Raw genomic sequence first — 23773 nt, 5'->3', positions numbered from 1 at the left:
GTACCCTTATGTATTCACTTTGTGGGTTGATTAAAAATTAGAAGTGTAGCCCCATAAGGAGCTTGCTCTATAGTTGGAAGGACAAAGCAAAGGAACTTGAAACAAAGAAATATCATGTGTGTTTCCCATATTTTAATATTCCCACTAATTTGGGTAGCCCATGTTTCTGTCCTCGACCCTGCTTTCATTCTCTCTTCTCTTTGGATGAGGTTTAGTTACAAACTCTGCTAATGACTTCCAGATCTATGAATCCAACCCTCATTTCTCTTTTGGAGTCCATTCCATCATTTATAACCTATTGCCTATTGGACATTTCCCAGGTGTTCCATAAGCATCTCAAACTCAACCCTCCCCCAAAAAGACTCTTTATCTTTCTCCCTCCCCCTTTCTGAGCTTCCCTATTATTATTGAGAACACCACTATCTTCCAATCACCCAACTTTAGTGTCATCTTTGACATCCCATATGTATCCAAGCCATCGTCAAACCATGTCATTTCTGTGTCCACAGCATCTTTTGTATCCACTCAACACTGTTCCCACAGCTAGTGCCCTGCTTCAAACCTTCTAGCCTTCCACCTAGTCTTATAATAGTCTCCTGTGCTGTCTTCCTACCTCAAATCTCTCCCCACTTCAAAGCATTCTCCACACAACTACCCCAGTGGTTTCTCTAAAATTTAGGTCTAATCCTATCAGATCTTCTCTAGCTCCCAGCGTTCTACTCCTGTGAATTCCTGTTGTCTCTAGAATAAAATAGAAACTGTTTAGAATTTAAATCTCTGCAGTCTGGCCCCTTCTTTTCTTTCCAGTCTTCTTATACATTATTTCTCTCTTCACATTTTGTGAGCCAGCTAGAATGGCTTACTAACTGTTCCTCACACTTCATCTCCCATCTCTGTCTTGCACTGGCCATCCTCTGTAGCTAGAATGCACTCCTTCCTTACCTCTATTTCTTGGAATCTGTGTGCGTGTTTAGGCCTGAGCTCAAATAACATCCATGGGAAGGACGCTTTTCCTAATCCCCTCACTCCTTCCCAAAATTGCCTTGTAATAATTTTGTATAATAATATGTGATCTTATATATGCATATATTATCTTCTCCATTAGACTATAAACTCAAGGACAGGGACTGTTGCACTTTTGTTCTTGAATTCATAGTACTTAGCACAGTGCTTGGAATATAATAGAAGCTTAACTTAAGGGTTCTTCATGTACCCCTTCTCAGATTAGTTATTTCTATGCACAAAATAAAGTCCATAAGATTCCAAAGAAAATTTATATTGAAATAAATATATTTATCAGAATGTTTTCCTCATCCAAGTTCATAGACATCCTCCTCCCAAAATCTCTTGGGAGTACTTGAACACCAGATAAAGAACTCCTGGCTTAATAAGTGTTTGTTGATTGATTAAACTGAGTAAGTGAATGAATGGCTGAAGAAGCTTGTTTGAAGTGCTTACTATGTTCCAAGCACTGTGCTAAGTGTTGGGGATCCAAAGACCCATCTCTGTCCTTAATGAGCTTACATTCTGAAAGGAGATAATTTACATAAGACAGCCAGGGAGGAATGGCTTATTCTGGAAAATTACAAGTATGGTGATATGTCACTGAGACAATTTGTAACACAATGGTAATTATATGATAAAGATGGGAGTTAGGAAAGGATGAGGGTTCTTATAAGAATTTTCTCATCTAGCACCCTTATCTTTCTCCTGTTAGAAACAGAATTTAATTGCAGTTCTGACCTGTTAATGGCTACGTTTCATCCCTGTGGGTCCGGGTCTGCCCATTCTCAGGAAGCAAATAAAACAAAGCAAAGAAAGTTTCCTGTGCCCTAGAATCAGAGGCCACTGCCATTGCCCTTACAGTACCCATGTTACAGATTCACTGACTTCCCAGGCTGGGTCCTATCTGGACCAGCGGCGACTGCCTGCTTTTTCCTGACTTAGATGTCCTCCTTGGATTTGAGCCTTTGTTTCCTTAGACTTCTGGTTCCTGCCAGATCTGTCCTGCTTAGCTGGCTTTTAATTCTGTATACATATCTTGTTCTGAAGTATCCTAGAACCCCTTCTGTGGGCTCTGGCCATCATATTGCTGACCTTCTAATCAGTGTTCACTTTTATGAGTGTACCACTTAGCCAGCTACTAGCTTCCATGCTCCTGTTCTGACTTACTGCCTTGGCTATACCATTATTGAAATGGTTTGATAATGCATAAATCCATCATTTAATGCCTTCTGGCTTTTCCCAACCTACCAAAAAGTTGGATCAGTCTTGCCCTAAACCTTTGTACAGAAGCTACTATGAAATAGGATTCCTTGATATTAGTTGGATTTCCTATCTTGTACCTTTGAGAGGGGGCATAATCTGGCCCCCCAGGGAAGTCATACACATCCCTTGGCAGCGGAAGCATTCTGTGCCCCCACTGTACTTTGGAATTGTCCTGCTGGAGTACTGATGCCACGTGGATTGAAAGGGCTAAGCATTTCGGCGAGGGATTCAGCTAAGCCCTGAAGAATGGGTTTACCTAAATAGCTCCATCACTGAAGTTAAAAGCTTTTATTATCATCTGTATGTACACTGACCCTGGGTGATGACTGGAGTGGAACTCTGAAGAGTAGTTCCCTCAGAGGCATCTCGGATCTGGATGAAGTGGGAAGACTAATAGCCAACACTCCAGAAACACCCTTTGGACACCAAGTGAGGACAGTTTACTAAGCCCTTTGTTCTTCCTTTAGTCAGGCTGAATTATTGGGTGTTGCCCCATCTAGCTCTAGGCCCTTTTGTGCTTTCTGTTCTGTGAGAGAAAGGGGAGGGAGCAGGGAGAAAGAGAGAAATATACACATGTACCCTCTGATGATTTTTTTAAACCTTTACTTTCCTCCTTAAAATTGATACTAAGCATTGGTTCCAAGGCAAAAGAGTGATACGGTCTAGACAGTTGAGGTTAAGTGACTTGCCCAGGAACTAGGTACACACCTAGGAAGCATCTGAGGTCAGATTTGAACCCAGGACATCGTGTCTCCAAGCCTGGCTCTCTATCCTCTGAGGCATTTAACTGTCCCCCTCCCCCCTTTTTCCCTCCTCTGATGATTGAGTTGCTCATTTTTGTGAGGGCTAAGGAAATCCTGGGGCCTTTCCCATTGACATTGAAGAGATATCAAGATACTCTTCTCCTCCCTTGCTCCTGATCCCTAGACTTGCCAGCCCCTGGATGATCCTTTTCCTAGCTTGTATATCCTCTGAGCACCATAAACTAGCCTTATATCAGAAAATTTCAGATTCAGATTTTCCATTTTCCTAAAAGCTTCCTGACTCTACATTTCTGATCTCCGTTGTCTTTTGGCTTAGGAGCCTAGAGTTCCTGCCAGAAGTTTTATTTCTTTGGTGACCTTCCTTTCCCTCCATACTAGAAATCACTTGCTATGGGGAGTCCCTATAGCCTGTCTTCTCTCAAAGTTCTCTCTGGACAGCCCTTTCATTCAGAAATATAAGTTCTATTGCCCAAGTGCCAAAACTTGTGGGATATATATGAGAAAAGGGGAGCTTTGATCATTTCTATCTTGTGGCTGCCATGTCAGCCTTCAGCTTGGAGTACTCGTGTGCTTTCATCAGTACTAGAATAAGAGGCCCCAAGGACTTGTCTTCAGGAAAAGCTATAAAAGCTGTCTGCTTCCTCTGCAATGGCATCCCAGAATCTCAGAGTTGAAAGGTCATCTGATTCAACCATGTCTGAGTAAGAATTCCCTCTACCATGGGTAGCTAGGTGACTCAGTAGAATGAGAGCCAGGCCTAGAAACAGGAGGTCCTGGGTTCAAATTTGACCTCAGATACTAACTAACTAGGTGACCCTGGGCAACTCACTTAACCCCCACTCCTAGCTCTTACTGCTCTTCTTCCTTGGAACCAAGACAGAATTGATTCTAAGATAGAAAGTAAAAGATTAAAAAAAAAATTCCCTCTACCCTATACCTAGCAGGATCCTAACTTCTGTAATTTAAGGTGGAGGGTGGCCTTCACTCTATCACTTGCTCCTTGGGATTCGGTTGCTTTTTAGCTTTCTGTAGCAGTCTTGGTGATTAGGAGGAAAGATGGGAAATCATTTTTTCGATGAAGTAGAGACATTTTGAAACAGAATGACTTTTATTTTGCCTCACACTTGTACAATTTTTAGTTAGGTCATTATTGAACAGCTTTTATTAAAAATGTGCTTTGAGAATGGGGCAATGGAGATAGAGTTTGGAAAGAATGAAAATGCACGCAGGTTGCTTTGATAATTTCTGCTGGAGCTTTAGGAGCAATTTTCTCTATAATCGAGATGTTCTTATTTATTAAAGAAAGCTATTTATTTGTAGTAGACACTAGCCATTTGGACTGCCTTTGTCCAGGTCTAGATGGCATTGCCTTCTCTCTTGGTTCACTCTGACCGTCATTCTCATTTATCATGGAGGCAGATGCCTTAGCATTAACTTAACTGTAAAACCTATCCTGCCCAAGAGTTCTCTTCTTTGACCACTTAGACCACTTGACTGCTACAGAGAAGAAACTGATATGAGATAGGAAATTTAAGGTGTTTCTTAAATGGCAGCTACTACTATTACTATTGTTAGGAGTGGCCTTCAAGATTTGAGGTACCTGTTAATAGTAATCACTGACTTAACTTACATTTATATAACACTTTAAGATTTATAAAGTACTTCTGTTTAATAAGTAATCTTGTGAGGCAGATGGTAGCAGTATCATTATTCCCATTTTACAGTTAAAAAGCTGAGGTTCAGAGAGTCTGTGACTTGCATAGTCATACAGATAGTACTAGGACCAGAATTTGTACCCAGGTCTTAGGACTCCAGATTCCTTGTTCTTTCCATTACACCATGCTGTGCCTCTTCTGTTAGGCACAGAATACCTATCGTGGACCATTTGAAACCTGGAATACCACTGTGCTGTGATATACTGCAAACCCTAGCTGGTCAGGTAGGCTCATATTTTTGCTTGATTTAACCTTGTGGTGACCTGCCATCCAAGCATTTGAATGATAAGATGAAGGCCGTATAAAGAGCAGGGAGGGACATCCCTAAGTTCCCAGCACCCACACCCTCCTGAGGTCTTGTGTTTTGGGTGCTTACCATTTTGCACAAACATTAAAACAGGGCCTACTTTGTGTTTTATTACTAATAGGTCTTCTGGGATGGAATAGGCCAACTTCTAACTTCTAGGGGCTTCCATTTACATTTTTTTAAAAGAATATATATTTCCCTCAGGTCACTTAAAAATCTAAGCTCTTTAGGTTTACCCTAATAGTATCACAACTGGGAATTTGGGATCATGGAAAATGTTGAAGATTTTATGTCAGATCATTTGGCCCTCCATCCTGTAATATCCTTTGACATTCTACCTGGTGTAGAGGCCTTCAGAAATACTTGTTGATCAATTGATAACAAGTACTCTTAGAGTTTGCTGTAGCCATTGACAATCCACTCCCACCAAGAGGCTTTGGGAGAACCTATCTCAGAAATTCAGTATCAACCTTCCCCCATCATGTAGGCATCCTTATTCTGTCCATTTCATTCCTATCCTGTACCACAGCTTCATAGGCTCCACAACTCTAATTAGATGATATTTCTTTTTCAACAGACTTACTGAGAGCTTTGTTGTCTAGGGGTTGCAGTTCATCTCCATTTTAGAACACTATCTTGACTCTGTTAGGCTTTCATAGGCCCTGTTTAGCCTCCCATTGTCATTTTTTGTAGACTAATGGCAGACCTGAAAGGTGAACTAAATTTCCTAACCATTTCTCAGGAGGTTATTATTAGCAGGATTAAAGATTTAGAACTAAGAGGGATCTTGGAGGTTGAATCCAGCTTCCTCATTTCACAGATGAAGAAGTTGAGAGATTCATGGATTTGTGGATCATATAGCTAGTAAGAGTTTGAGGTCAGGCTTGAACTCAGGTTTCCCTGGTTTTGAGTCTAGCTTTCTGCTTTGCTTTAGAAGAGACCCTTCTATCCCAGCTATGGGTTTTACCATCATTTGGGACAAACACCTGTGCATAGTCCTAATTACAAGACCAAGATGATGGTCACCACCAAGCAGGATTACTTCTTTGGGACTGAGTGGTGGATAAGATTTGCTAGCTGTTTGAGCATATGTGGGCTGATTGTCTCTCTAAAATTTAACTACCAAAACCCCCTTTTTACTATTAAAAAGATTTTCTGTAATGCCTTAGATTTGTTGCTCATTATACTCAAAATTCCTTCAATGTTCTGTCTTCCTCCTCAAATCCTACCTGAACAACTACCTTCCCTGGCAAATTCTGTCAAGAACTTGTGTCCTCTGCTATAATTCCTGCCCCAGGGTGTCACTTTCCTCTAATTGTAACTGTGCCTACACAGATACACGGCAGCCAAGTACTTAGATATTTTTTACACTGGTGACTTTCTCTGTGGACATCAGTGCCCTTGTGTCCTATACTGACTACTTCTAAAGCAGCCCTGAACAGACAGACTTATTGGAAACCTCTGGGAACCAATTTCCATGAGGAACACAGGCAAAGACATGGTCCCTGGAAGCCTTATTTCCCAGTCAACTCCTCAGCAGCCATAGAAGACTTTCATAAGGGGATGAAAGATCCTGGCTTCCCAAAACATTGAATTCCTTCACACATTATAGGTAGCTTCCTATATGTGTCAAAACGGATCAGGATTAGTGGAGAGAAAAGAGAGTTCTTTCATCAGCAGCTACTTTCTATTGCTCAAACCCTCCAATAGGCACACATTGTCTACTTCCCAAAGCGAGGCTGACCTGTTTCTTTTCCAGTGTTGACATTAGGTCAAAGATGTAGGTTTGAGCACCTGAAAAAGTTCAGCTTTCTAGCATAATTAAGTTGAGACCTTAAAAATAGGGAAGGATATACATAGTGACTATACAATATAAATGGAAAGAACAACCACAAAGCAGTCAAAAATGAATGTTGAGAGATTATAAAGAACAAATTTGACCCCAAAGAAGATTAAGAGAGGACATCTACATACAATGTCAGATTTAGTTTTGCTGAATTTTTTTTTCCATTTTCTTTAACAAAAAAAAATTTGTTATAAGAGATGACTCTGGTTGTGGGAAAGGGAAAACATAGGGGGTATCTAGGTGATGTAACAACAAAAGATATCAGTGAAACTCTATTACAGAATAAAAAGAAGGATCAGGATACTCCCTGTTAGGAGGTGAGATAATATAAGGCTATCTGGATGATATTGGGCCCTTTGGCCACATATTAGAGACTGTTTGCCTATAGTTATATAGCTTCTTTCTGGGTATGTATGGACTTGGGGCTACCTACAACCAGCAGCCAGTATAAAACAGGGCAGATTATAATCTTTGCTCTTGTTTCAGAGATTATGCCATACCTGCTTGGTAGTGCTGCTCTTACTGATTCTGTGACTCCTTGGACCCTGGGCTCTACCTTTCTAGAATTATGGTATCTATAAATGCTGTGGTACCCATAAACCAAGTAATATGGTACCTAATTCCCAGTCTTAGCTGACGTGTCTTAGACTTTTTTTTGTCCCTCATAAACCTGTTATAGCTTCAGATGCCTCCTGCTTCGCTGAGATCATGGGCCCCATTCCTCTTGACCAGTTCTGTCCTGTTCCCTTTCACATTTAGTAACATAACTGTGGGCAAGAATTCCAAGCAGAGAGACAAGGACTGGACAACTTGAAGATTAGGGAAAGTGTGCATAGACAATGAGCACTGAGAATGGTTTATTCTAAGAAAAGAGAATAGCAGAGGTGGAAATGAGTGTGGTAGGTATTGGGGGCAGGAAGAGAATGGGATACCATACTGATCTGATTGAGTGGAAGGTGCTAGTTAGGAAGAAATCTTTTCCATCTAGAATAGGTTTTGAAGCAAATAAAAAAGGAGTAAGTTCTTTATTGCCTTTAACTATGTCTTGTATATTCTAGGCTGCCTTTGATATTAGTTGGGAACAAGTCGGATCTAGTGGAATATAGCAGTATGGAAACCATTCTTCCCATCATGAACCAGTACACAGAGATAGAGACCTGTGTGGAGGTATGCTGATATGCTGCCCTGATGGGTCAGCCAAGGGTTGGTAGTGCCCAGTTGTTTGGTGGAACTGGACATGGAGTTAAGATAAGTAACGAAGCCATTTGGGCAGCATGCATGACTCACCATTGGGTTATAAACTCTTTTGCACCTTTCTTATTTCTATGTTGTGAATAGGTGCAAAAATAAATTGTTTTCTCCAAGGAAACTTTTTTGTTACCACATACTGAAGGAGTTTAACTTTTTATTGATTATATTTATTAAAGTGTAAATATTTAAACTGTCTTTTAGTGTTCAGCAAAAAACTTGAAAAACATATCGGAGCTATTTTATTATGCACAGAAGGCTGTTCTGCATCCTACAGGGCCCCTGTACTGTCCAGAAGAAAAAGAGGTACTTTAATTTTTCTATAGCTTTTTGTGGAGATTGGGAGGAAAGTGGGTAGTAATTTTTACTGTGGTCTTCAAGAAGTTTTTTTCTGAAATTAAAAAATTAAAAGTTCTGAAATGCTGTTAAATTTTTATTAGTGTCTAAATTGAAGTATTATATATTTTTCTAATTATATGTAAAAAGTTTTTAACATTCATTTCTTAAAATTTTGAGTTCTATGTTCTCTTCCTCCCCACTCCTGTCCTTGAGAAGGCAAGCAATTTCAAATAGATTATACATGTGCAGTTATGCAAAATGTATTTCCATATTAGAAAGGCTAATTTTTTTAGACTTTTTTGGATTAGATATCTAAGTACTTAAACTATTTTAGTTGAAATAATTTTTTGCCAAATATCTTTAGAATATTTCATATAGTAAATGAAATGCAAGTCTTAGCTAATAGTTTTATTTTAATGGTACAGAATTTCCAGACCATAAACTAATAGGTTTAGTCCATTTTGAATAGAATTTGAATTGATTATTACATAATAGAATTAGATTCTCCCATAACTAAAAGCACAAAGGATTTTAAAATGCCATCTAGGGGGAACTAGGTAGGCATTTCCTGGCTGTGGGAACCTGGGCAAGTCATTTAACCCTAATTTCCTAGCCCATACCAGTTTTCTCCTTGGAAATGGAAGATAAGGGTTTAAAAAAAATTAAAATATCATCTGCCTTGTTCAGCTGATTTAATCTGGATTTGATCATGTTACTAAAGTCTATGAGCTATTTAAGGGTCCCTGTGTTGGCATTTACTTATTTCCAAGATCAGGTTTTCAGTTTTACTCTCCAGAAGTGTTAGATCCTCAGAAAAGCCACATCTGCAGTTTGAGTTCTTGTCCATCTACTGAGTGTTTGGAGATGCTTTGACTACTGGGCTTGTATACACTAGCGATCAGGACAGAATGATTCAGGTGTCAAAAACTCAGAGGAACTTCTATTTATTTTCTCTTGTGTTTTTCATTTAAAATGAAAAATAATATTCTTTAGCAACCTTACAAGCAATGTTACTGAGAACTATTGTAAAGATAGTTTAAGCTTTTAGAGTAAAATCTAGTTATAATTTGCTAATTCCTACCTTCTTTCTTACTAATATTTTACTTTAACATCTATCACTTAATGCAGCCTTGGTCTGATTCCTAGATTTGATTTAAAATGTCTTTTTGGGGGACAGTTGGATAGCTCAGTGGATTAAGAGTCAGGTCTAGAGATGGGAGGTCCTAGGGTCAAATCTGGCCTCAGACACTTCCCAGCTGTGTGACCCTGAGCAAATCACTTAACCCCTGTTGCCTAGCCCTTATCACTATTCTGCCTTGGAACCAATACACAGTATTAATTCTAAGACAGAAGGTAAGGGTCTTTAATTTTTTTAAAAAGTGTCTTTTTTAACTTCTTCTCTATCCTAGGCACTTAGGATTTCAACTCTGAAACCTTCCATAAAAGTTTATATTAACTCCACTAATGGCTTCTTACTTTTCTCTGCTGAATATCCCATGCTGGTTTACTTCTTTGACTAAACTTTCTAGTTTCTTTGCCAGTCTCTTTTCTTTGAAAAGAAAAGAAAGATTATGAAAGAAAAGGCAGTATAGACAAGCCTTTTGATTTCTTTCTCCATTTATAGTGACACGAAATAGTCACCTTGCCTCTTATCTGCCAGCTATTTGCTTCCCCTTTTAATTATTCTTAAACTTTGTTTTATGTTTTATTGATCCTTTTTTTTAAAAAATTAGATCACTGATTCTTCTAGTGACTTTCCCCTTTCTCCCCCCTCCAGTAGCTTACTCACTTATAAAAATATAGTCAAGACTTTGCTATTTGCTAGAGCTCCTTGGCTAGATGTAACCTAACCATCCTGTTACAACTAACTCTCCAACAACCTGAAATATTTAGAGACTGCTTTCTTGTATAAAACTTCCATTTAAAAGTTACTTTGTATTTTAGATGGAAAACTTAAGCTTTTTTAAAAAAAGATTAAAAGTTGTTTTTATCAGCCATCCTAAAGGCTATATTTAAAATAAAAAATTCAGATCTATGAGAATTCCTAGGCAAAAGAGAAGTAATGGAACTCTTTTTATCATATAAAACATGAACTTCTTTGTATAGAGAAAAATGTTTAGTGAAAATCAGATTTTTAATTTAGATTAATAGTGCCCTGGAAAGAAAGAAGACATAAATTCATACCTTCTCTCTATTACACAGGGTGTAGTCATTGGGCTGGACACACACTGAACTTCTCCCAGATGTCAGGTTCTTTTTCTCTGTGAAGAGTGATTTAGACTATAATCTTTGTTTCTTGCTTTTTCTAACCCTAAAATTCCTAAAATGTTTTCAAGACAATACTTTTAGTACTGTTTGATTTTAGTATGTTAAGAGAGGAAGCTAGTATTTATATATCACATTCAGTTAATGGGCTGAGAGCAATCACTGATGTTTTTTAACTTTTGCTGAGAAACATGCAATTGATTATTTTTTTCCATGTTTGGCAATGTCTTTTAATAGTTTTTTACTGAGAGAGAAGACACTACATGCACAAAACAGAGACTAATTTTAGTTACAGTTGTGTGTAGTGTAGTAACTGATATTCTTTGAGAAATACAAGGAGCATTCCTGAAGAAGTTAGAATTATCATGGACTTAGATTATCATGAGACAGACCTTTTTATACTCGTCCTTAAGTTGTTTTTGAATACGGAGATTACCTTTATAGAATCAGTATCTTCTTTTGTTACTTATCTGCCTCATAGATTCTTTAAGAACTATTTTAAAAGATTGTGCTTGTGTTTTGTTATGCCAGGTGCCCATTCATAAAAGAAAATAGTTGTAGATTCTATCCCCAGAGTCTTGATTTTCTTCTTTTCTCATTTTCAAATCCCCTTTTCTAATTCATTGAACTTTGTTTTGGAAATTGCTTTTTTTTTTTAAGGCTGTCTCTTGGTTTAGAATTCTTTCCACCTCTTTTTGGAGCCCTTTTTTCATTCCAGAGTTACCTGATATGATAGGTAGCATGACCCAAACTTTGGCATACATGATCCATTTACAAACATCCTCAACTCCTTTACTGGGAACATCCTCAACTCCTCCTCTGGGAATAACCACCTAGCAGGGGGACTCACTAAGGTTACCATATGATTCCTTTCTTTCATCTTGCTCATTGTGCACTCTCCCCCCAGATAAAATGTTTCTCAAAGTTCTTTGTTACATGTATAGATTAATTTTATTCCTAGATCTACTGACAAGTAAATTAGAATTCTTTGAGTGTTTCTGCTGGTCTTGTGATTTCACTGGCCTAGGGAGTTTCATGAATGGAAACTCCTTCCACTCAAGCAGATGACAGTTTATCAGTAACTTAGTCTTATGGAATTTTCCCTAATTACAAAGCTATTAAACATGAGTGGCAGATGTTAATGCCAAAACTGTAAGCATAATTTTTAGTGTTTTGACTTAAAATCTAAAATAAGTGGTCACCATGGGAAATTTCCAAATATGAAAATACCCAAGTCAGCTGAGATTTATGAAGATTTTAATTACTAAAGAAAGAAGGAATTAAGGGAAGGAGAGAGACAGAGAGAGAGAGAGAGCGAGAGAGAGAGAGAGAGAGAGAGAGAGAGAGAGAGAGAGAGAGAGAGAGAGAGAGAGAGAGAGAGAGAATTAATTTAAACTGCTCTGGCTCAGGATGAGCCAAGCAATAGAAAAAGGCCTAGGCCAAAATGACCTAGGCCTGAGCCTAAGGGGGAGTGAGTCAGTCTTATTACTTACCACAAGACCATCTCTAAGCAAGCTCCAGTCCTCTACTGAATTTCCTGAACTCCAATTCAGAATCTCCCTCCACTCTGAATTGAATTGCTCTCCAAACTGAATTCACTTTTCTCCTGACTTTTTACCCCTTCCTTTTAAAGAAATTTTCTCTTATGTCACCTCCCCTAAATTTTCATGTCTACCAATCACAGTAGATGCTTTTTTCCAGGACTGCCCATTCTTAGTTTTCACCTTTTTTGGTTTTCACCTTCTCTGGTTAGATTAAATCTTCTGAGTACTTCATACCCCTTTGTTAAGCTTGCCTTTTGTAAGTTACTTGACCTTTTTGTGATTAATTTAACCTTTACAGGTACTTAACACCTTTTTGTATTAGATCTAAAAATAGACCTAGCTTAAGGTTCTAGCTTAAGGTATGAGTTAGGGACTTTCATTGTTCAATCAGGAGTTTACAACTTTATCTTCCCCTAAGGCACTGTCTGAGTAGGGTGGAGTAATTTTAAAAGTTCCCAATACATTCTTAATTCTTGTTAGACCAAGTATCTCCATTGTTACAATAAGGGAATAGCTAGACCAAGTCTTCTAAAATACAGTCTGAGTAGTTTTAAGATTTACACAGAACATGAATTCAGATCTTACTGATTCTAGCTCTTTCCATTCTCTAATAATGTTAGTGCTTTTGTGTCTTTTCAGTGTCCAAAAATTTAGACCTGAAAGGTACTTTTGAAGTTATTTAGTACAATCTCCTTATTTTACAGGTGAAGAAACCAAGGCCTATAAAACCAATCAATCAGCAAGCATTTATTAAGTCTTGTTGTATGCCAGGACCTGGGCCAGGTGCTGGGGCTAGTGATGACTTGCTCAGAGTCACACAGATAGTAAATAGCAGAGACAGTTTACATTCTAGGCCACTGACTTTGGCATAGCTTCCTTTTCTTCTTTATTTTTTTCACCCTTTAAAATGTCCCAGACAAAGATGACAGAAATACCTTTTAAAGCTTTTAGAGAATGATTAGAAAATCATGAAAAACAAACCAGTTCTTAATCTAACAGCTAAGGATAACAGTAGAAGTGATTCAAACTTGGGCAAGAATGTTTTGCCAACCATTTTGGAGTAGGTCTATTTCTTCCTACAGGCTTTATCATAAAAAATGAATTATTATTATCAGTTCTAGGAACAGATCATAACAGAGAACCCTACCTATTCCTTGGCCTATAGGTCTGTCTGGAGGTCTGGCTTTCATAGGGCTTTTGTGTCAGAAGGGGAGAATAAAGGGGCTCCTCTTCCAGATAGCAGCCCCCCAAAATAGGATCAGTAGCATCCAATGTCTGATAGGTATGAGCTCATCACTCATTGTTTCATTAGGTGTGATGAGTTACTTTGGATGACAGTAATGAAAAATAGAGGTGTATCTGAAACGGTCAAGGGAGGCCCAGGTGTAGTTAAGAAAATAAGATGGAAAAGCTTCAGCATAAATTGATACATGAAAAACATACTTCATTTTCTGTTTTCCTTTGTAGATGAAACCAGCTTGTGTCAAAGCCCTAACACGAATCTTCAAGATATCTGACCAGGACAATGATGGCACCCTCAATGATGCCGAGCTCAACTTCTTTCAGGTAGAGGCCTGGGCATTTAGCCTGTGTGAGCAAGGGCTCTGTCTCTTCATTGGTCAGTCCTTCCCAGCATTAGTTTGTACGGATACACACCATAGGTGTGAGGGTCTTTTCCATGGGAGAACTATCCTGGCCTCCTGTAGAGCAGCTTTCGAGTGTCATGGCCTTGTGGACAGTGGGGAGAGGAGGGGTTAAGTAAAACCTAGAACTCTGAGCCGCACAAAGAGGGTTGGTAGAAGGTCTTGGGGGTAGTAGGAGGAGTTTCTCTTCCTCTTGGTGCTGTACACATGAGACGTTTGCTACGGACCCTTTTTATTTGGCTTTCCTTACCCACCACCGACCCCCAACTCCTGTTGCTTCCCTTTGTGCCTGTGGTGGCTTAGACTTTTTGCCTTCCTGAACTAGTGCTCAGGTTGTTGTGTGTGAGCAAGCAAGCCCCTCAGTGATACAATCCTGGGTCACTGAGGAGTCACCCTGGTTTTCAAGTTTGTTTGCTTTGATTGTAACTTTTCTATGTTGATTTCAGATTGTTTCATAGATTAATATTTCATGGTTATTGTCTGATTTCATGCTGATTGCTTCTCATTATTTTATGTTGTTTGTTAGAGAATTTGTTTTAACACTCCATTAGCTCCTCAAGCACTGGAAGATGTTAAGAATGTAGTCAGGAAAAATCTAAGTGATGGAGTGGCTGACAGTGGACTGACCCTAAAAGGTAGGTGGGTGTTTTGTTTGTTTTTGGTTTATTTTAGCTTAATATTTGCTAAACTTGATAGAAGCAAGAATTCCCTGCAGTATTTCTTTTGTGACTCTTAGAAGTGCCAAGATTTGTTAAAACATTTGAAATTTGTTTCTAACATCCAAAGCTCCTACAGGGTCTTCTACACAGACAAACCTATGGGTGGGGGAGGAATGGTATCTTGGTCAGAAGGAACAAAAGTCATCAGATGGCAGTAGGAAAGATTAGGCCTCGAGGCCGCATAACAATTCACCCCTGTGTCCGAAGCACTGATAAAATCTGTTTAGGGCAGGCCCCTCTGGCAGAGAGATTGACATGTCATCCCCAGCTCCAGGTTTCAGATAATCTGGAGTCCCGGATGTCTTGGTCAGCTGATCATGGCCCAGGTTCTCAGGGATGCACAGAAGTACCTGAGAGAGAGACAAATGTGGCCCCATTCAAAGAGCTTCCTTCTGAAGCAGCCTTGAAATAGAAATTATTTTTAGTGAAGACTTTCTGTCTCTTAATCCTGTTTACCAAGTACAGAATGTTCCCTGTTGTCAGAGCAGCATACATTAGAGATGCAGTAAAGAAGAGCCACCTACAAGTGAAACCCAGAATTTCCATTATAGAAAGATGAAAGAAAATGATGCTTGGAACCATGTTTTTTTCTTTTCACTTTATCCCTTTTGTGAATGTCATAGATTATGGGATTCAATTTAGAGTTGTCCTCTCTGATGCATTTTGGGGCCTTTGTATCTATTGCCTTCCCTTTTAGAACTGAATATATGCAGAAGTCAGTATTTGAACATGTAGTAAGGGATTTCTAGCAGGGCATAACAAGACAGGACTCAGCTGCTTTTTAAGACTCCAGCCTGAACTTTATTTGGGTTTTTTTTTTTAAAGTGTGATTTGGACATAGGCATGGTTGTTATTTGATTAGCTCTTTTTTTATACAGTTTTCCATTTGACTGCACATGGCCTTGTCCATCTGAGAGTCTTCAAATGATAGACTTCTTGAATCATTTTGAACCAGTCTTTTTTCACTAGATAACACAGCACTCCATTTAGGTAGTCATTTAGTAACAATGCCATACAATGACATCTGAATACCTTTTACCCAGAAGGTTTATTTACTGATATGCTTTATTTCAGGCTTTCTTTTTCTACATACACTTTTTATCCAGAGAGGGAGACATGAAACGACTTGGACAGTGCTTCGTCGGTTTGGTTATGATGACGATCTGGAACTTACACCAGAATATTTATTCCCTTTGTATGTATCTAGCTTCCTACTTTCATTTTTTCTTCAAGGGTTTTTAAAAAACTTTTTTTAAGCATAATTGCCAGCTGTTGTCTGCAGAACACAAAAAAGGGGGGGGGGAAAGGAAGTTGTTTGTTTAATTTTCTATTGATAACAAACTCCACAGCTGATCATTAACACTTGGCTTAAATTTCTTATTCTCTGTGAATTGCCAAGATTAAAAATGTGGCATAAAAATATCCTTAAGGATATGCAAAGGAAGGAGGTGGGCTCAAGGATGGGGTAGGAATGAGACTGAGGGAATGGAGATAACCTCATGAGAGAGGTGTAGGTGGATGATCTGAGTGCTATTTGATGTTCTTAAGACATCTTTGTGCCCTTGAGATAATAAAAGAATGAGAGGATGGATTTTCTAGAGAGGATTTATGGAAATGCATTAATGAGAATCACACAGAACAAGGTATATAGGGATGATGGAAGTACCCACATCAGGGAGATCACAGGTCTCTCCAATGCTCTGAATAGGGAATGGGGGTGGGGAGGGTTGAGGGGGAGGATGGTATATGTAGAACATTTTTCCCCTATGCATTGTCATGTTATTGAGGCGATTATACTTACTTGTTCAGATATGACTACCTAATTAACAGGATTCTTTTAAATGTAGTGAACTAATTTGTCTTGAGTGAGATCAGAAATAGGAGTTGAGTGTTCTTTTGCTATGTGTACCGTCCTTAATTATAGACAGCATATAACTACTATGACTTAGCCTCTAAGGCTCTTTGCTTTCCCCAAGAAGGTATGACTTTTCCCTCTTCTTTTTCCCAGGTTAGGGCTCCAGGAAGGGCTCCAGGCTGTTTCCCTGTCAGGCTAGAGCTCTAGACTCAGAGACAGCTCTCCCTTTGGGAGAATTATCCTAGTGATGATTCAGGCACTTCATATGGAGGCTCCCACTATCTGCAAGGAAAAAGCCGACCTCGGTAGATGCTCAGCCCACCCAGCTTTTTGCCAATTAATATTTCCTAATATTGGGCTTGTATTATATGTAGATACACACAGATATGAAAACAAATCCTGCTGGAAAACCATAAAAATCCTTCTGTAACATCATTCGGCAACTTGCTCATTGATATCTTTGTTTCTGTGTAACTGTCTTCTGTAATGTAGACTTTCCTGATGTCATGTTTTTGCAGAACCAATTAGTGACATAAGGTAGGATATGCCTATATGCCTAATTGTTATAAGCAAGATTCTCAAACTTGAACAGCAAATTTTATGGATATATTTTGTTTCTATGTAAGAAACAACTTCCAGCAAACCCACCCCTTGCCACATACATACAAAGCTGCAAGTGTGGATCAGAAAAAATGACATCTTTATTTTTACTAACTTCTAACTAAAAAAAGAACTCTGAGAGTAGAAATGCAAAAGCAAAACATATGACTTATCACATGTCTATATGGGTACATGATTTGGGGTTTAGGCTTTTAAAAAATTGCTCTATAGCAAAAATGAATAATATGGAATTAGGTATCAAGTGATAACATTTGTACAACCCAGTAGAATGGCTTGTCGGCTCTGGGTGTGTGGAGGGAAAGAAAATGAATCATGTAAACGTTAAAAAAATTTTTTTAAAATAAAAGCTAATTTGATTAACAGGGAAAAAAACAAAAACAATTGATTCTATGAAGGGGTAGACCTGTAGCTTTGCTAGACTACCAGAGGGTCCAGTGGCACAAGCAAGGTTATAAGTAGATGTTTGTTACTTAGTTTGACAAAGGTTAACACAGTAATCTGATGTAGCTCATTTCCAAGTAGTATATCTTAGGGACTGGACTTTATTTGTCTTTTCTTATGTGACTTTTTTGTATTAATGTCTCCAGTTTAGCATTGAGATTTTTTTTTTTTAGTTCCATGATGCAGTGAGCAAAGTTCTTTCTATCTGAGTCACTGGAAACCTAACTCATTAGCTTTCCTAGATTCCACCCAGAACTCGTTTACACGTTTTGTATCTTTAGATCCATTTTTGTTTGGACAAAGTATTGTAGAATATCCTTCCCAATTTCAAGAAGCCTTTCCTTGACTAATCCGGTGACTGGTCTGTTAGGATTCTTTTATAGGCCAGTGCAATTTCCCAACCTGCATTAATCATACTGCCTTCTCTAAAAGAGCACACATTGTTTATATTTCAGTCCCCATTGTTTTTTTTGAGAATACATTTCACTAGTCTGGCTACCATATTCATCACATCATTGTTCTATATCAGTATGGAATATGGAATCTTAGTATATGGAAACCCTACATTTGTATCTTGTAACTTTGTGGGCGTTAGAAATGAGTTAGATGTAGTAGACAGTATTTTAGAGAGAAAGTTTTGATCATAACTAGCTCTCAGGTTTCTTAATCATGTTGGTTCTGGGGTTTCATCAAAGTGGTACTCCTTTCACCAATGCAGGGCTCCATGTTTTCATCCTGTGTGATTCTTATCCCTATCTTTCTATAAATTCTCCTTAGAGGATCTGCTATTTACATATAAAAATGTTTACATGTAACTTTACCCATTACTTATAAATATCATTATTATTGATCTTAAGGATGTTCACTGTTACTTTAAGAAACATACTGTTCTAAAAAAATTTGAGTACTTCTAATTTTTTTAATATTCACTTCTTGGTTAAAATTCACATCTAGATAACCAATTTTTATTTTATTTTTTCTTTTTGGTCTATAGACTAAAAATACCTCCTGACTGCACCACTGAATTAAATCATCATGCTTATTTATTTCTCCAAAGCATTTTCGACAAACATGATTTGGTAAGGTTTTAATTTTGATTTTGATATGGTAAATACTTCAGTATGATTGGCTTACTTTGATACTTTTAACTGTGATTGAGAAATCCACATAAGACAAGAAACTGATGGAAACTCTTTAAATTGAACAATTGAAATTATTTTCTTGCTCTTTATTATTTTCTAAATGCTACAAAAACACAAAATATTTTTTTGGCATAGAATTATATTAGAAAATAACTAATTGATTTTTCACAGATTTATTCAAATACATGGACAGTTTAGAGTCATTAATTTGACTTTGGATGTAGAAGTAAAAACCTCTTACCTTGGAGAATTAATCTCTTAGAGAATCATTACCTTCATCTTTGTGTATTTTCAGGATAGAGACTGTGCTTTGTCACCTGATGAGCTTAAAGATTTATTCAAAGTCTTCCCTTACATGCCTTGGGGACCTGATGTAAACAACACAGTTTGTACAAATGAACGGGGATGGATCACCTATCAGGGATTTCTTTCACAGTGGACGTGAGTATAAAGTTCACATGTCTTGATTATAGAATGACATAGTTTTAAGTAACGTTTTGGTGGGGGTTAACTTTATTGCAAGTTTATAACTCTTCTGAAGTAAAAGAGCCTCTCACTGTGGGTGGACCCAATCTGCCATCTTTGTAACATGTCCTACCTTGTTTAAGAGTTCAGTTAGACCTGCTCTGCCCTCTGCTGCTTCTGTTCTAGGAATAGTTGTGTTTAAGCAGACTCTTACTCCTTAATTTATGTTCTTGTTCTCAGGGTGTGAGAGTTGCAGATATTTTTTTAAACCCTTACCTTCTATCTTAGAACCAATACTGTGTATTGGCTCCAAGGCAGAAGAGTGGTAAGGGCTAGGCAATGGGGGTTACGTGACTTGCCCAGGGTCACACAGCTGGGAAGTGTCTGAGGTCAGATTTGAACCTAGGACCTCCCGTCTCTAGGGCTGGCTCTCAATCCACTGAGCTACCCAGCTGCCCCCCAGGTGTTTTTTTTTTTAATGCCATGAAACTAGATATAGCAAAGACCCAACCGGTTGTAGGAATTGGAGAATAAGGAGAATTTGTTAAATGCCTTTTTCTCTTCTACATGAAAGGTGGATCTTTAGACATAACATAAATCTAACTTGGGACGGTCTCACCTTATTTGTATGACTCTCACAAACAGTGAAAATAGTATTTCAAATGGTTTCATGTAAACACATTTAAAATCTATATTGAGGGTATATCCAGTCAGAGCTGCCATACTTCTGATTGGAATTGAGAAGATACGGTAAACTTTCTTTATTCGTACAAAATGGTTAATTTTTAAAAATCAAGACAAGTGAGTCACTTTGGCATTGAGCCCACCAGGGGGCGCAGAGAGTTTAGTGCTGTGTGGGCTTGGTGTCTGAGGACTTCAGACACTGGCAGCTGTGATGCCGGCCAGACACCAAACCTCCAGTTACCTCTGAGATTCCTCCTAGCTCTAAGTCTGGGATCCTATTGACAATTTAACCAGATCAGTTAAACCTAATCGGCTCTGGAGGCTAATTCAGGGCACTTGTGAGTGTTTATTAAGGGCAACTGTGTGCTGCATGTTGTGCGAGGGTCCGGGAAGGCCTCGTGGAGGAAATGGCAGAGGAACTGGAGGAAGCCGGGACTCCCAGGGTCCCCGGTGAGCAGGAAGAGCCGGCCTGCACAGGGTCATGTGAAGGAGCCACCAGAGGGTCCGTTTGAAGGACACGAAGGAGAGCAAGTCATGCAGACATGAGAATAATGCGGTTTCTGTTAATTTAATGGGGAAATATTCCTTTAGAATAATTTATAAGCCAGGCTGTGCAGGAGAAATACCATTGCCTTTATGTAGTTTTTGGATGTTGGCAATTAGAAAAGATCACATTTTAGGTAGAGTAGTAATTGTTGACATTTGTTTAACTCTCAAGAGTTTACCAAACACTTTAAAAACACTCTCTCATTTGATTCTCACACCATGTAGATGAGGCAGGTAATGCAAGGTTTGGCTTCCCATTTTACAGTTGAAGAAACTTCGGTCTCAGGGAGGTGACTGACTCGCCCAGAATATCTGAGGTGGGGTTTGAACCCAGATGTCTTATCATTCTCCCTGTGCTTTCCATTATTGAAAATAAATGTGTGGGGCAGCTGGGTGTACAATAGATAGGGCGCCAGGCCTGGAGTCAAGAGGACCTGGGTTCAAATGTGGCCTCAGATACTTCTAAGCTATGTGGTCCCAGGCAAGTCACCCCACTCTGACCTCCCCTCCTCCCCCACACTCCCATTGCCTAGCTCTGTTGCTCTTCTGTCTTAGAATTGATTCTAGAACAGAGGATCAAAGTTTTTTAAAAAAGGAAATCAGTGCATGCCCTAGTGTTACTTCATAGGTTTGTCATTCTTCCTAGGATGCTCAGAAATCCCTGATCTTATGATGTTCCTAGAGGTTTTATTCTGATACAATGAAGCCGTGCTTTCCTGTGCTGATTTCTAGAGGCTTGTTTTGGGGCATTTGATAAACTCATTATTGATACATTATTGTTGCGTCATCTTCAGTTTATAAAACAAAATTTCTATAGTTTGATCAATTTTCTCACCTGAGAAGTAAGAGGGAGGTTGGGCTTGCTGGTTTCTGGGGTCCCTTCTGTTTCTGAGGCCAGAAGATCCCCTACAACCTTATAATTTTCCTTGCTTCACAAATGGGTAAAAGAGCGATAAAGAACAGGAAGAAAGTTCCAGCCTTGATATACATGTCTGGGTGACCCTGGGCAGATTACCTGACCTCTTGGAGCCCCAAATGACCAGTGCTGTTCTCTTCATTGACCCAGGGGGCTTGGCTTCCTCTGAGAGAATGAATTGCACCAGGGAAATTACAGGTCTTTACCCATGACCCCCCAAAAGGCAGGGAAAAAACTGAGGCTTAGGTTAGGACACTTATCCCAAATCCTACAGGCAGTAAATAATACACTGTGTATTCAAACCCAGATCTTCTGATCCTTACAATCCTGAGCTCCTTCCTCTTCATCCCATCAGCTGGTAAATAATCATGACTAAATGTTCAGTCACCCAGTATCTATGGGAAGCACATCTGTGACTTGAAGAACATGTTCTCCCCAGAGACAGAAAGCATGTTTTGTGGAGATTTCACAAAGAGAGGCAGCAGGGGGAGGAGACACTGGCTTGGAATCAGGAGGGCCTGGGTGCAGATCCCACCTCAGGCACTTACTAGTTGTCTCACCTAGCAAGGCACTTACCTTCTTGTTTCTTCAGCTTCCTCACCTGCAATATTGAGAATTTAGACTGGAGGGTTTGGATGGCTCTGAGGTCTCCTTCAACTCTAGTTCTAAGTACTTTTATAGCTGTGTTCCACTTAGCCTGATCTTCCTAACCAGGGACTATTTTATTTTCAGCAAGAGCTCATTGGACAGCTATTTACTTCATTCTCTTTTCCAAACTAGAAAACACCTTTTTATAAGCCTTTTTGGACTCATAGAGGCTACATGATATGGTGTATTGGTTCTTAATCTGGCTGAAAATGATAGCCTTAGTTTCACTGTCTTCTGATATTAAGCATTTCCTTCCATTATGAATGTGGCCAACAAGCTATTCTTCCGAGAAAGGGCCCATAGGCCTTACCAGATTGGCCAAGGATCCACGATCCAGAAAAAAGGGTGGAGAACCCCTGATATAATGGTCAGAGAGCTGACCTATAAGCCTGAAAGACCTCTGTTCAAGCCTTCCCTCTGACATATACTGACCATGTGATCATAGAAACGTCACTTGTCCTCTTAGTGCTTGAGGCAGTTCAGGGATGGACTGACTTGCATTGGCAGAGGGGTTTCTTCACCCAGGGTCTGGGTAATGATAATATCAGCTCCAATAGTAGCTTACATGTGCTGTGATGCTAGGCAGCGGAAAAAAATTACACTGAGAGTTTCAGTTCTCACAACAGTATCAAGAGTTAATTATCCCTGAGACTCAAAGAGGTTGTGATGTGCCCCAAATCAGATCCTACCCAGAAAGTCAGGGTCTTCAGGGCTGCTGGATCTCTTGCCTCCAGGCCAGTGCTCTCAGCATCAAGGTAGTTCAAGGAAGATCTTCAGCAGAAAGAGACAGCATGTGACCTTTTTCTGTCCAGAAGGGATGATACCACTTTTGAGCTGTTAGAGCTTTAGATCTTCCTTTAGAAGCTCTTCATTATTCCTTTAATCTTTCCTTTCATTAGGCTTACAACCTATTTAGACGTACAGAGGTGCCTGGAGTATTTGGGCTATCTTGGCTACTCAATATTGACTGAACAAGAGTCTCAAGCTTCTGCCATCACAGGTGATTATATCAATTTTTAAAATTATGAATTCATTAATACTGAAAAATTAAAATAAATTGGTCTTCATTGTTCTTCTCACACATTAGCTTTGGTATGTTTTCTTCCATTTGCTTATTATGATAATTCCTCTGGAATCCAGTGAGAAGAAGAGGAATAAAGTCATGTTCTTTGGTTCATATTCTGGTCAGTGGGGTTGGCTTTTCTGTGTCTTGTGAGGTAGTGATGTATTGTTTTAATAGGGTCTTCATCTTAAGTGCAAATTTCCCTTAAGGTAAATGAGTGACCTGTTTTTCAGAAGGTAAACTAGGACTTGAGAAATAGTCTATCCTGTGTGTTTTTATTTGTTTCTTTAGTAACAAGAGATAAAAAGATAGATCTTCAAAAGAAACAGACTCAAAGAAATGTGTTTAGATGTAATGTGATTGGAATGAAAGGATGTGGGAAGAGTGGAGTTCTTCAGGCCCTTCTTGGAAGAAACTTAATGGTGAGTTCTCATCTTGCAGAAATTCAACAAACTGCTGTATGCTTAGGCCTTTATAGGTCTTTTTCTAAGCCCTTATATTTGGTAGATGATGATTTAATAAAACTCAATGACATATATATTGGGAGCAAAGTATAGTGTAAAGCATCAGTAGACGTTTTCGATTTGAACCATTTGAAAAACATTGAACCAAGGTCTGTCTCTGCCCTAGTCATTCCCAGCATTTGCCTTCCTAATTTCTTATCCCGTGTTTGGGGAAGAGCTGGAAATATGCCTAACCCCATTGAGTCCTTCATTCTTCTAAATGGTTTACAA

The 23773-nt window shown here is 38.9% G+C and overlaps 1 protein-coding gene across 4 annotated transcripts in view; it reads left to right on the top strand.

Moving 5' to 3' along the window:
* The window catches only part of RHOT1 (ras homolog family member T1), a 78811-nt gene that overhangs the window by 37407 nt on the left and 17631 nt on the right, over positions 1-23773 (top strand). For 3 of the 4 annotated variants that reach the window (XM_056819468.1, XM_056819467.1, XM_001374607.5), the window contains exons 7-15: positions 7959-8067; positions 8353-8454; positions 13764-13862; positions 14466-14574; positions 15733-15853; positions 18570-18654; positions 19013-19158; positions 22876-22976; positions 23331-23461. In XM_056819468.1, coding sequence (XP_056675446.1) covers positions 7959-8067; positions 8353-8454; positions 13764-13862; positions 14466-14574; positions 15733-15853; positions 18570-18654; positions 19013-19158; positions 22876-22976; positions 23331-23461 — 1003 coding nt within the window. Of the gene's footprint in view, positions 1-4903; positions 4972-7958; positions 8068-8352; positions 8455-13763; positions 13863-14465; positions 14575-15732; positions 15854-18569; positions 18655-19012; positions 19159-22875; positions 22977-23330; positions 23462-23773 lie in introns of those variants that run through there. The other variant, XM_016429241.2, reaches the window with a different exon arrangement.

This window comes from Monodelphis domestica, chromosome 2, assembly GCF_027887165.1.
Source record: "Monodelphis domestica isolate mMonDom1 chromosome 2, mMonDom1.pri, whole genome shotgun sequence".
In the NCBI taxonomy this organism is placed as follows: domain Eukaryota; kingdom Metazoa; phylum Chordata; class Mammalia; order Didelphimorphia; family Didelphidae; genus Monodelphis; species Monodelphis domestica.
The sequence above is the reverse complement of the archived record's forward strand: the minus strand, read 5'-3'. Positions and strand labels throughout refer to the sequence as shown.